Source organism: Camelus dromedarius, chromosome 30 (assembly GCF_036321535.1).
Source record: "Camelus dromedarius isolate mCamDro1 chromosome 30, mCamDro1.pat, whole genome shotgun sequence".
In the NCBI taxonomy this organism is placed as follows: domain Eukaryota; kingdom Metazoa; phylum Chordata; class Mammalia; order Artiodactyla; family Camelidae; genus Camelus; species Camelus dromedarius.
Window position 1 is genome coordinate 10,002,501 of NC_087465.1, and position 13,729 is coordinate 10,016,229.

At 36.2% G+C, this 13,729-nt stretch overlaps 1 protein-coding gene across 2 annotated transcripts in view; it reads right to left on the reverse strand.

Moving 5' to 3' along the window:
• Positions 1-13,729, reverse strand: part of ARFGEF1 (ADP ribosylation factor guanine nucleotide exchange factor 1) — a 99,020-nt gene that overhangs the window by 18,045 nt on the left and 67,246 nt on the right. For both annotated transcript variants that reach the window (XM_031441515.2, XM_031441516.2), the window contains exons 21-29: positions 13,250-13,408; positions 12,854-13,004; positions 8,341-8,431; positions 3,512-3,552; positions 3,248-3,417; positions 2,738-2,889; positions 2,436-2,608; positions 1,313-1,473; positions 305-435 (exon numbers count right to left, since the gene is read on the reverse strand). In XM_031441515.2, the coding sequence (XP_031297375.1) occupies positions 305-435; positions 1,313-1,473; positions 2,436-2,608; positions 2,738-2,889; positions 3,248-3,417; positions 3,512-3,552; positions 8,341-8,431; positions 12,854-13,004; positions 13,250-13,408 (1,229 nt within the window). The remainder of the gene's footprint in view (positions 1-304; positions 436-1,312; positions 1,474-2,435; positions 2,609-2,737; positions 2,890-3,247; positions 3,418-3,511; positions 3,553-8,340; positions 8,432-12,853; positions 13,005-13,249; positions 13,409-13,729) is intronic.

Here is a 13,729-nt window from a genome sequence, read left to right on the forward strand (position 1 = left end):
ATTTTTATCATTCATCAGGAAATAAAATAAATTTTGCCACTAGCTTCAATTTCTGATTGGAAACAGATGTATGAAAAGACAGAATGTGTAAATTAACAAAGAATCTAAAACTCAAAGTAGGCCATAATCATATTTTAAGGAAAAGTAATTTATTTCCATTTTTATTGTTGCTCAATTTATTTTAAAATCTGCCTAATAATTACCTCATTTGATAAAACTGAACTTGTGTTCACATAAGATAAGTTAATTTGATTAACATCAAAATAAGCCTTTTAGAATTTTAATTACAAATACTGATTGTTACCTGGTTCTTACATCTAATTTGCATCTATTGATGATACAGGATAACTCAAAGAGAATTGGGAACCATCCTCTCACCCACACCCTGTCTTCAGGTGCCACATTCATGTCGTCACTTGTGTACTCCTTGAAAGCCTTCAAGAAGAAAGGCAGGTTTATCAAAGGCAAAACGTAACACCTATACATTAAGCATATTATTTTCTCCTAAAAAAATGTTTAAATGCTTTACAAATCAAAAGTGAGCAATCTGATAAACAACTTGTATAAAGGTGGAGACTACAACTGCCTGCAGGTCATGGACAGAATTCAAAAGCTGGTTTTAGCTGCAACTCCGTCACCAGCTTTCTGCATTATTCAGGTTTCCACATTTATCATTTAAGTGAGACGACACCACGCAGCCATCCCAAGCACACTGGGAGGCGTGACGATCACATGAGCAGATGTAAGAGGTATTAAGCACCCAAAGGTCCATGTCAGGATGCAGTAAAGATCTATGAAGCATCACTTCTCCTCGTGACAGTTACAAAGACAGATTCAGACACGCAGGTTAAAGCTGGCAGCCCGGCTGCCGATTCAACCTTTCACTTCAGTGCTTAAGCCCACACCCTCCCACAGAGAACTTCCGTATGCAGAGCACGATAGGTAAGACACAGTACATTAAGGTAATGGCTAAAAACACAGGCTTGAGTTCAAATCCTAGGTCTCCTTTACTATCCCAGGGGCATATTTTTTTTTAACTTCTTTGTGCCTCAGATTCCTTATCTATATGGGACTACAACACATCTTATCCTAGAAAGCTATTATGGAAAATTAAACAAGTTAATAGAAGTGAAACACTCAGAAAAATACCTGATATCTTCAACAAATGTAACCGTAACTCAGAATCAAGCTCAAATAATTCTGGGGTTAACTGAAAAATAAATGCTTCATATACTCTCAATTTCCAAATAAACTTAGATTTCAGACTGGAAATAAATGTTCAGTAAAATTTTGTCACTAAATGATGCTATACCTGAGGTCTATCAGACACATATTTTGCACAATGGCGAATAAGTCGAATTGCTTCCATACTTGTGTCTGGGAAAGCCGCATTGCATGCAAATTCAGACAAACACTTCACTGCATCCTGGAAAGAATCAATGGTTGCTGGAAAGTGTTTTTCAAACACAAGGGCTATAAGAGAGAACAACATAACAAAAAATGATCATTTTCCAATTATTCTTATTTGCACCCCACACACCAACCTCTAGTTGTAACAGATCTTAAACCTAGAAATAACCTTCTTAGGTTACGGTTTTGATGTCCACCAGACATGGGCCTAAAAGTCTGTCTTGACCACTTACTTGACTGCCTTGAGCAGTGGAAACAGGGAAACTCTGTTAGAAGCCCAGCTTCTAACAGAGTGGTATACAGTAGTTACCAAAATCAATGGTTATTGAGTGACTATACAAAATTACACTCAATCTTTCTGTATCTGAGTTTCTTAATCTATAAAATGGGGATGAAATACCAATGGATAGTTGTAAGCACTAAATAAAATGTAAGTAAAGTGTTTAGCACAATACTTAATTCAAGCAAGCACTCAATAAATGACAACTATGATGATTTCATTATTCTTGGTGTGAATGATGATGATGGTCATCATAATCTAGATAAGCTTAATTTACATTCTTAGTATCTCATTCTCCCTTAAAGTCAAAAGAGGCTGTGCACTGCAGCCTACCAAAAACAAAGCCTATGTGCCTTAAGACTCTCTGGCTTTGCATCTCAACTCCATCACTCACTAGTTTTGTGCCCTTAGACAAATTACTTAACCTCAATGGGCCTGAGTTTCCTAATCTATAAAGAAAAAAAGAAATAGATTTATTATCCCTACCCCTGTTTTATCTCACAGAGGTCTTATGAAGATTGAAGAAAATACATGCAAAGGGCTTACAGTGCTTGCAAAATAGTAAACATTCAATGTTAACTATATTATAATAATGATAATACTATATCATTATTTACTCTGCTTCTGTAGGCAAAACTTGGTAAACTTACAGCCCATGACAGGCCCATAATTGTATACTTAAATTATCTTCTGAACACATTAAAGTTTGTCTTTTTAGCTTGAACAGAGCTAAGAGAATACTCACTGACAATATGCCCCGTTGTTTGGAACGCAAGTTCAACTATGCTTTCATCTTGATCGGATGCGGCTAGATGAAATACAGAAAAAATGTTCTTCCACCCGGACCGGATGTTAGCCGCTTGAGAATTAACCATCTGTGCTATACACCGTACAACCATATCTCGAATTGTTGGAGACCTAAAATATTAATATAATTGCTTGGATAAAACTCATCAGTTTTTTTTTTCCCTTTCTTCTGTTAGTCCCGCTGCTGTGGAAAATAATATGGTACTTTTCTGATTTTAAGCAATTCAACAGATATAATACCTGTTCCGTTTCATTATATGTTCAAAAGGTCTTAAGAAATCCTTCTGGAATCTGAAATTAGCAAGCTCCCCTTTCTCTAAGAACTTCATTGACAACTGCCTCAAGGAGTCTACTGCAAAAATAGCTACATCTTCATTAGGATTACAGCCAACCTGCAATGGCAACAGAAATATAGGGTGCTAATGTCAGCAGTGAAAGTATACGTCTTTATTTTTGTTTTAGAAAAATATTAAATTAACAGCATAGACAGGTAAATCCAAAGATTCTCCATAAGGCATTAAGTGTGCTAATAATATTTCTCAACAGGAAGAACAAATTTTAACTAAATTCTTAAAACCTAGAGTAATCCTTTCTAAAAGAAAAAACAGGACTCAAAGGGTTTTCTAAATTTAATCACAAAAATGTAATAAAAAATTGTTTGGAAAGTGAAAAGGTCTTAGATTATGATAAGAAAATTTTAAACAACAAAAAATATTACAAATTAAGCAAATCCTATAATTATTCAAATACCTTATTAAAATGATCTCCAATAACTTCCCAAATTCGAGACCACTGCAATCTTATTCTTCCCATGTTGTAATACGATATTTCTACTATTTTTTGTAGACTAAACATTCTTGGGTGTGTAGTGGAAAGTAATTCATCCATAGACACAGCACAGAGCCAACGGACAAAATCCACTATAATATAAACAGATTAACATTTTTTAACCTTAACTTTCAAGTCTTTTAGCCAATAAGTTAATTTATAAGTGGAGTAAATGTACCTACTTACCAATAGCATTGCCATCTAACCTTGTGGACCCTGTAAATATTCTAAAAAAAACCAAAAAACATAATTCAAAAGTCTCAAACATAATTTATAAAGTCTCAATTCAGATACATCAATTCAAAAGAAAGGGGATTGGGGTACTAGCTACTTTTATCTTTTTTAAAGGAACAAAAAAAATCAGATGAAATGATTTTTTGTTTATCATATAGTTTAGTAACAAGTGTAGCTGGATGTTTCTCCATCCCTCCTTTGCAATCAACAGTATATTAGAGTACAAATACATTGCTGTAATTGTATCAATAAATTTAAAAACACTAGGATAGGTATCTTATAAGAATCTAAGAACAAGAAAAATATTAATTTGTAAAACTAATAATTAGCATACACACGAGTAGATTTTTCAATTTTCCTGAGTATTCACTAGCTTTAAGCATGTTCTTAAAATGTAAAATTCTACCTTATTTTAACAATGTACGTTTGATTTAACAACTCATTTATGTTAAATTACAAGCAATTAACAAAACGTTGCAAATAGCCTCCAACAGTTTAACCAACAAGTGGCTAAACCACTTTTCTTAGGGTAGTCAAATGTTCAGAGTTAAGCTGTGCTGTCCAGCTTTGCCCTGCCTTCTTCACTGAGCTCTTTTCTTGTGTTTCAAAGTTTCATAAAAGATTTCCGCATAAACATAGTGGTCCTCTTATTTTCAAGTCTGCATTTTTATCCATGTTCTGTGTTTGTAACCAAGGGTTTGACGTGACTTTCAGGATGAACTGACACTCCTCAATTTAAAATGTACATCATAGGAGTTGTATGATAAAAAGGAAACCTTAAAGGCAGGAGCAGGTCACATATTAAACTTAGAAATAAAAGTAATCATAGTAACAGTAACAGATACCGCCAATCACAGGGTGGGTACTATCCTAAGTGCTCTCTATATAACTTCATACAGTAATCACGAACACCCTCAGAAGTATGCAGTATTATACTCCCAATTTTATAAACACAGAAACTGAGGCACGAAGATATTTAACAACTTTCTGAAAGTCGCAGGACTAGTAAATGCTAGAGGCAAGATTCAAACCAGGACAGGCCAACACCAGAGTCCACTCTTGTCAACTGCTTTACTACACTGTCTCACACTTACCTGAGCAAAACATAATTTAAACATTTAAAATTTACCCTAGTTTTTTCTTACTACCTCAGTCTAAATGTTCTGAGTGTATCATGATTTTTCGACCTCAATGCCCTTGAATGTCTATATGACCTGCAATGAGTAACAAAAACAAGGTAGGAAAAAACAGCTTAAAAACTGACAAGGCAGTAACTCAGAATCTGACCTCTCGCTAAAGGGTATCTTGAGATTTTCTATATTGCTCTTGTGTGTAGAATAGGACAGCAATTCAGAAATCTAGCTGACCATACAATCGGGGGGGGGCGGGGCATGGAATAAGAGTAATAGGGTCCCATTCAACCCAGTGGTTAGACTGGATCCAGAAATTAAAGACATACAAGTCTGCAAACCTCTCATGAATAAAAATGAGACTCACTAGATTATGTATTATGAATGTTGTAAGCTGTTTCTCAAAAGAGGTATTCTCATGGAAGGCAATGGTTATAAAAAAACTATACCACAAAGAGTGTCAAACTACATAGTACAGGAGACAACAGGAAAAGGAACAAAAGAAACAAAAAAGACCTTTAAAAAAAAATAACAGAGAAGGAAGCAAGTGGCAAAGAGCAGAGGAGTGAGAACAGAAGCAGAGATGGGGATTATATGCAACTCCGGGGAAACAGGGTGGAACCCTCTAAAGGCGGTGGGTGAGCTGGTGGAGAACGAAGGCAGCAAGGACAGAGGATCATCAGCAAACAGACGGGGTCTGCAGACCCAGGTGACGGTGGAAGGTAGGGGGAACATGCATCCTGGGAAAGGGCATTCAAATTCCTACTCACTTTGGTAGCCTCTGAGGGTCACTCTATTTCTAGTAATGCTCCACTAAAGAAAAGCGTGGGTGGAGCACGGCATTCTGTGGAGGCATTTAGAGTTAAGCCTTAATGCACTAAGGCAGGAGGAGAGAGCTGTGTTTCATAAAAATCAGTCTATGACATGGGTTCTACATGCCCTGTACGACAAGCAGAGGACAGAAGCACGAGGATCTTGTGTGTTAATATTAAAAGACATGCCCTGAAAAGGAAAAGTACGAGTAGGGAAAAAAAAAACCGCTACATTACTGATTCATCCACATGATAGCAATGCAACAATGAAAAAAAAAAAAAGATAAAAACTGCAGGTTCTGGATCAAATAAACTTTGAACTGTATGCAACACACAAGCAGACTAAATTACCGTATATGCAAAAAGGCTTCCTAGTGAAATAACAGAGGTAACATTTCTTAGAGCCAACTGGAAGGTATGCATGAGCAAACACAGTTGGGAAGGAGCTATACGTATTTTCTGACAGGTGACAGAGTGCTCCAAAGTGTGCGATGGGTCAGTATGAAGCTAGATCTGGTGTGCTTACAAACCAATAACAAAAACAAGAACTATGCTGCTAATTACTGGTTTTTAACTTTCAGAGGTAAGTCAGTCCTGGACAAAATCTACCCCTGCAGAGTTTAATAATACATACGAAACTGATCTAGTTTAACAATGTCTAGAAAATGCTACCATAGCAAATCCTAGAGGATCAGGTACTTCAGGTTAAAGTGCCCTATATTCTCCTAAATTCTAATAGTACGGAATTTCTAATACCAAAGTGGAGATAATTTTAAAAATTTACCATCTTAAAGCTTTTAATGGAACCATGAATTTTTTTTCTATTAAGAAACAGAAGCTACAAAAATAAACAAAGTTATTATTTTAATTTTTCATGTTTAGTTCCTATACTTGCCGTAACAGATTATTCAGAACAGGGAGAGAGAAATGACCTTTTTTTACTGGACAAGTGCAAAACTCACGAGGATGACGCCTGACAATGTTCTCACCACTGCCCCGAATACCAGGGTTACCTCACTGAGTTAGCTTAGGGACTAGAATCAGAGTATTGCAAGTGAAAATAAACTCAGATGCTCAGAAAGGAATTCAGAAGTTTAATGAGAAAGTAATATGCACCACGCAAGAATAATATATAATAGATCAAAGATGTAATTTTTGATGCTATCACTTTAAGGTGAAATTTAAATATTGAGGTTTTGTATAAAATTGGACATTGGATTTATGTTTGTATAAGTATTTGGTGACAATGAGTTTGAGACAATGAAGTACCAGCAGAATTTGTCCTAAGGCTCCTTAGAAATAGCATATTTTCTTAAAACGGAGAGGCATGTCATTTGTTCAAGTGAGTGACATGTCTCCCTGGGACAGTCAACAGTTAGATACATTAGAACTGGGTATGGTCATGTAAAGTGTATTATAGAAATAATAAGTCAAATGTTGACTCTTGCCTGAATAGATTCTCATAATGACAGTGAAAATGATTTTCTGGATGGCTAGAAGATCATGTGGAAAAAATCTACCATAGGAGCAGGACAGACGTTACACTGCTCTGGAGCTGCACACGCAGGCAGAGAGGCAGAGAGGTCAGAGTGCGCACTCAGAGACACGCTGCCTGCGTGTGCATCCTGGCCCTACTCCTCCGCATTCTCTACTGATGAAAGGGTTATCGCAGTAATCAAGACAAGATTTGCCTGGCTGTGCGAACGTGCAAGTGTCTAATTCCCTTCAGTCTCAGGTTCCTCATCTGTAAACTGAGGACACTACTACTTATCTCATGGGGCTACTGAAAGGATTAAATGAAGCAACACATGGGAAGCACTCTGAAAGGTGCCAAGCACGTGTTAAGTCTTTGAGTTATATAGTAGGTATAAGATGATACACAATCTTTTTCCAAACTTTGTGAGAAAAAAGCAAATGACCTCCTTCCCCTAAAAACAAAAAAGGAGAAGAAATCAACTGGACATTAAAATTCTTTTCAATGAAAAAGTTTCAAGGAGTATTTCCAGAGGCAGCAGCCAGTGAACCCTAGTTCTGCCTATACTTAGAGCACAAAGTTTCATCTAAAGCAGAGTAAAATAATGTATCAGCACCAGTCTCTAGGCATCAGGAAAAGATTACATATGTTTTTGAAATTTTCTATCAGAAGTGGTAAAAAAAAAAAAATTAAACGGCATTGCTGTAAAATGTTAAGTTTTAATTATCTGGGCATTCATCTGGAAAAAGCTGATCTTCAAAAAACACTAGCTATTGCTTTACACACTGAGAATTAAAATCTAGAATAAACTAAATATTCCCTAGTAAAATAAACCACAGTATATAGATTTTTCTTTTAGAAAACAAACTAAAGATGAATGCCTGATAATGGGTATAATATACAAATTCCAAAATCCTTCTCAAAGAAACGTGTAAGAATTACCAGCAAACCCCTCATTTCACCCATAGCACAGTCCTCCTGTATCATACACTCAGAACGACGAATTACATTCCATTTTCAAAAAGGGATAATAAGGAGAGTATATTTTCTATAAAGGAAATTTTTTTAAAATAAAGGAAAAAAACTGTGTTCTTTCTCACAGTAATCAAGGTTACCATTTCCCTAATGCTCATTAACATCTACTGTCACTTAAATTTTCATACTGTTATCTCCTTCCTATATTCTGTGATTTAAAAAGCAAAGTATAGCTACTTCATCATTTAAATCACGGTACATCACAATGTAGTCTTATATTACTTAAGGAAAGATATTTTGGCAATAATTTTTTTCTATTTACTGATGAGCAAGGTATCTACAGAACTGAAAGAGTACTCATCTGAAAAGGGAATAAAACAAATACCTTACCTATCCACAGCAACAACAACACTTTGAGAACTGGTTTCTCCAATGGATTCCTGAATACTTGCTATCTGCTTCCAATCCACATTTCCTCCAACTAGCACACATAAAAGAGAATCATTTCAGTTTGAAAATAATCCAGTGGAAGAATACACTTACAGTATTAAAACACATTTCTAAAATCAGTTATTTTCCTAATGAAAGGAATAAAGCTTTGGGTGAACAATCCTTTCGGCATCAGTGACCTTTATCAGAGCCAAACGTGCTTACTGAGCTATACTAAGTGGTATACAGACACAGTTAAGAGACACAAACTGTGTTTGGAAAGATCACACAAATTAGGGCCACTGAGAATTCTGATCACAAAATTACTGACATTAGGCATAATCTCCCCCAATGTTTAAGAAACACACAGCACTCACCCCAGTTCCAAAGATACCTACTTAGGAGGATTCCCAATTCCATATAATTAGACCTGCCTTGTCACTTAATCTCCAGTCCCCTGTTCACAACATTTACTGGAAATTCTATCTGTATGCTGTATATCCTCTTTTTCAAAAGAATCTTTTATCTTTTGACCCAGCACTGGTTCCATGTGTTAGCAGAACAACAATTTCCCCAGTTTTCAAACTCTTGACCTTACAGTCATCTTTGATATCATTCTCTTCCTCCACTATCGTGAAATCTTTCTTTTGACTTGTTTCTCGTAACATTCATTCATTTTCATTCCTACTCAGTTTAGACCCTTGTAAGTTCAGGCCCAGATTATGAAAACAAGTTTCCTGACTGCTCTCCCTGTCGCTTTCTTCCCCAGCTGAATTCAAATTCTATTCTAGGGAACTGAACAATGTGAACAACATGTGATCCCTGTCTTCACAGAGTTAATAATTCACCAGGATTACAAACAACTTTAATACAATATAATGATTACTTTGTGGCTGAAATGAATTACATGTAACACAAGTGCTGCTAAATAGAACAAATTTCGATTCGGGAAGGGAGAATGGTGGTGTCAGCTCACGTAAAGGCTTCACATATGATGAAATATTAATTCAAACTGGGCCTAGAAGGAGAATTATGTGGGAAAGGAAAAAAGAAAAAGCAATTCAGGTAGACAGAGCAGCACATATACAGTAATGGAAGTATGCATGGGGGTGTCCCGTTTTACCACACCTGGGTGTGGCCATAATGGAGGATTCTGGCAGGGGACCAGGAAGGAGAGAGAGAAGGGTAGCAGGAGATGAAGCCGGAAACACAGACTAGAAACAGAATGTGCAGAACCTGGACCGTCATGTAGAATGTACTACTTTTGAAAACAGGGGACCATTAAGACCTTTTAGAAGATAACATGATCCAATCTATTTTCTGAAAAATAATTCTGGTAATATCTGTGGAACACAGTGTAATAGGAAGAGCTATTGGAGCCATGGAGACAAACGAAGAGTCTACTTCTGTAACACAGGGAATAAGGATGGAAGTCTGAAATAAGTGCAGACAACCGGGCTGGCAGGGCACAGTGTCAAGCAACACGTGAAGTGTGCAGCACGTTACAGGAGTTTAAGGAAGAAAAATCTGTGAGAAAAAATCATGCCAGTCATCACACAACTTCCTTTGTGTATCAAATAAATGTCTTTCCTATGGAGTTTTCTATACGTTTTATATTTAAATATAATAATCTGTAATCATTAATAATAAACCTATTCATCAAAATCAAAGAATATTTAAAATATCTAACAATCCAAAGAAACTATTTCATAAATATGTGAAATCTTTGAAATATCGGTATCACAATGTACACAGTGGGCTAACAGTTTCAGTTTTACCAAAGAAATTACTCAAAAGCACAAATATTTAGATTAAGTAAGAACAAAGACGTAGGTGTTGTGATATTCACTTAAGAGTTACATGACCAAGCAACTGAAATTTTAAACTTTAGTATATACTATAAAAGAACAGTATGCATATAATTCAAATCTAATAATCATATGCTATATATTCTTAATAACTACAGGTTTCATGTTTCCAAAAAGTTCACGTATAGACTTGAATCATATCAGTAACAAAGTCAGATAAACATATACTCATGGATGCTGTTAACAAAGGAGGATATACAGACCACACCAGTTCAATCGTCTATACCACACCCTCTTCCAGCTTCAGCTCTGACTACACCCCTGAACTGCAGTCCTGAAGAAAGCATCTGAACAGGTGACAGGGAGCAGATGGACGAGGGGACATCTGCCACAGCTGGTAACCAATGAGAGAGCCCGAAAGGTGGGCTCTGCCCAACAGGGGCCACGCCAACAGACTGCTCTCTCTAGGATGTCGACTCAAAATGATCACTTGGGAGTGCGGGGAGAAAGGAGGGGGCCAAAAAGAGAAGTATGTGACATAAGAGAAAGCCTAGATAGTGCCTGAGAGACAGGTGGAAGAAGTGGCTGGCTGCCTGAAAGGCCTGGAAGGCTGAAATTTTTATTTCATTTCCAGATTCCAAGTGTGTATATTTTAATATAAATTCCCTTTTCCTGAAGGGAGAAGGCAGGTCATCTCATATTCTTGCAACTCAAGTAGCACAACAGCACAGTGATCAAATTAATTTTAATTCATTTTCAAGTATACCAATAAATACTATCAGCAAAGATTATTTCTCTCTTTTCCACTCACACTTATAAAAGATAAAATATTCCACTGGGATTTTATTTTCAGTATAACCTACTTCTGTTACTTGCCAAAATCGAGCCCTGGCAATTTCACCTGTCTTTATTTGGGCTTTCCTCTACTCCCTTGGCCAAAAAAAAAAGCTTTCAAAGGCTGAAAAACCTTTCAAAAGCTACTCAATCAATGCACATTCATTTCACTGGTCTGTAAATATTTTTCATCTGTATCTCATGCTACCTTCTGGAACAATTATAGTTCTAATGTCTGAGTCAGACTTCCAGGTTACATAAGTCATCAAGTTATGAGGTCTACACCTGGATCTCCCAGAACCACAGTTTCTAAGATACAAGTGAGGTACAGACTGCACTGCTGGCTGCCACAGCTGGATCACCACTGGGAACCCACACTGGGAATCACAACTGTTCCCAGTCTAACCTGAAGCCACAACATGGTCCTCATCTTTACTTCTTTCCCTATGGATCATTTTTCAGGCTTGAAACTCTGCTGAATTTCCTAAGAACTTTTACTGCAAGCAACAGAGAAATCACTAAATGATAAAGACAGAAAATATCCAGAAGTATAATGTTACAAGTCAAAGTCTTAAAAGGTAAATGGTAACATTCTTAGGTCTCAGGTGAATTCCTTCCCATTCTCTTTAAGACACATCTCTAGGTTTCTCGGTTAGAAGTGGAAGGGAAGATGAATAGAGAATAATCCAAAAACCATTAATATACCAACCACTGTACTAAGTCCACGTATATGTATTTTTACCTAATCCTAACAACTCTGTAAGTAGATATTACCATTAGTTTGCAAAAGAGGAACCTGAAGCTCAGAAAAGAAAAGTAACTTTCACACAGAAGGAAGAAATACAGAAGAATTCAAAGCCAGAAGTACAGCACTCAGAGTCAGAGACAATCTAAACTTTGCTTTTCCCCTAGTAGAACTCTTTCCATTTATGACTAAAAATACATTGTCTTTCGCTCTTCTGTATCTAATTTTGCTAATATTTTCCTCTGCTCTCCTGTGTTAAATCTGGAAGCTCCTGGCCACACTGAGTTCACAGACACCCACGGGAAGCTTTCCACACTGGCGGAGGAGTTTGGTTGTGATACACAGTGTCTTTTAAAACTCTGAGTGTGAATGCCTTCTCCAGTTGCCCAACTATTTATCATCTTACACAAGCCTTCACTCATTTAAGTTATCTGCTTAGTCTTAAAAGCAGGTAAATTTTAATATATATATTTTTTCAATTATTTTCCATTATAAGTTACTACAAATACTGAATATACTTTCCTGTGCTATACAGTAAATCCTTGTTGCTTATCCATCTATTTTATATATAGTAGTTTGTACGTTAATCCCATACTTCTAATTTATCTCTCCCCTATCCCTCTCCCCTTAGGTAACCATAAATTTGTTTTCTATGTCTGTGAGTCTGTTTGTTTTGTACACAGATTCATTTGTATTATTTTTTAGATTCCACATATCAGTGATATCATATAATATTTGTCTTTGTTTGACTTATTGCATTAAGTGTAATATTCTCTAGGTCCATCCATGTTGCTGCAAATGGCAATATTTCATTCTTTTTTATGTAAAAGCAGGTAATTTTAAACTGCACCCTTCTCTCACCCCCAACTATGAGATTAAGACTAAGGGTCATTTAATGTTGCAAACTAGACCAGGCAAAAAAGACTAGGTTCTCTCCAGTGTTATCCCACTTTCCCCTCATAAGATTAGCCACAGAGCATTTTATCATATTCCTCTAATTCTATTTCACTGCTCCAAAAGAGTTACTTATACTGAGCAAGTTAAAAACAATTTGATATTTTATAAAAATAATTTTAGATATTCTCACCTAGCCCTAGACCCACAAATTCATCAGGAGCCTGATCTTTTGTTCCAGTAAGAGATCCTTCTCTGCCTCGTACCGTTCCAGAAATGTATCGAGGTTTCACTCCAGTTCCTATAAGTTGTGCAAGCTCCAACTGACTGATGCACTTCAGAATCTTAATTACAAAAAGGAAAAGTTTAATTCCATGTTAAAAACATTTGCAAAAATATTTACCTGTATGAAGCCACGATTTAAACATAGGCTACATTATAAACCATTATAAAAAGCTAAATATACTTACCCTGAATGTATTCAATTAATTTCCTCCCCCAAACACGTAAGCACGTCAGTGGCAGAGTATTTAGCATTAGCTCATAATAAACCAAATTGCAAAGTTGAAAATAAAGGAAGTGCTTATACCTCATGCCATGAATTTCCTAAATAATTGCCATCTGTATGAGCCACTGTGATAAGTGTTTTGATTGTGTCAATGTTCTTCTGTTTCATTTCAGTAATCCCAGAACTCACTGTAAGTAAGGTAAATCTTGCTAGCGCCTGGACATACGCATCTCTTTCCAGCTATGAAGAAGAGAAAAGTATACTAACATAGTTGTAAACACAACACAGTGATCTCTAATTCCTAATGACACACTGTTTATCTATTCAGCAAGTTTTTAACTTACAAGTCATGAATCACATACAATACCTCAAACTATAGTTTCTTAAATTTTAAGGTGATAAACAAAGCAGAAAAGGATGAATTTGCAAAACTGAAAGGCAATGGAGGTATCAAATCAAAATGAGATTTTAGTGACAATAATTCATTTAGTAAAAAAACACCCATTGAGCACTCATGTTTCAAGTGACTGTGTGGACTAGCAGAAACCTGATTTATAAATA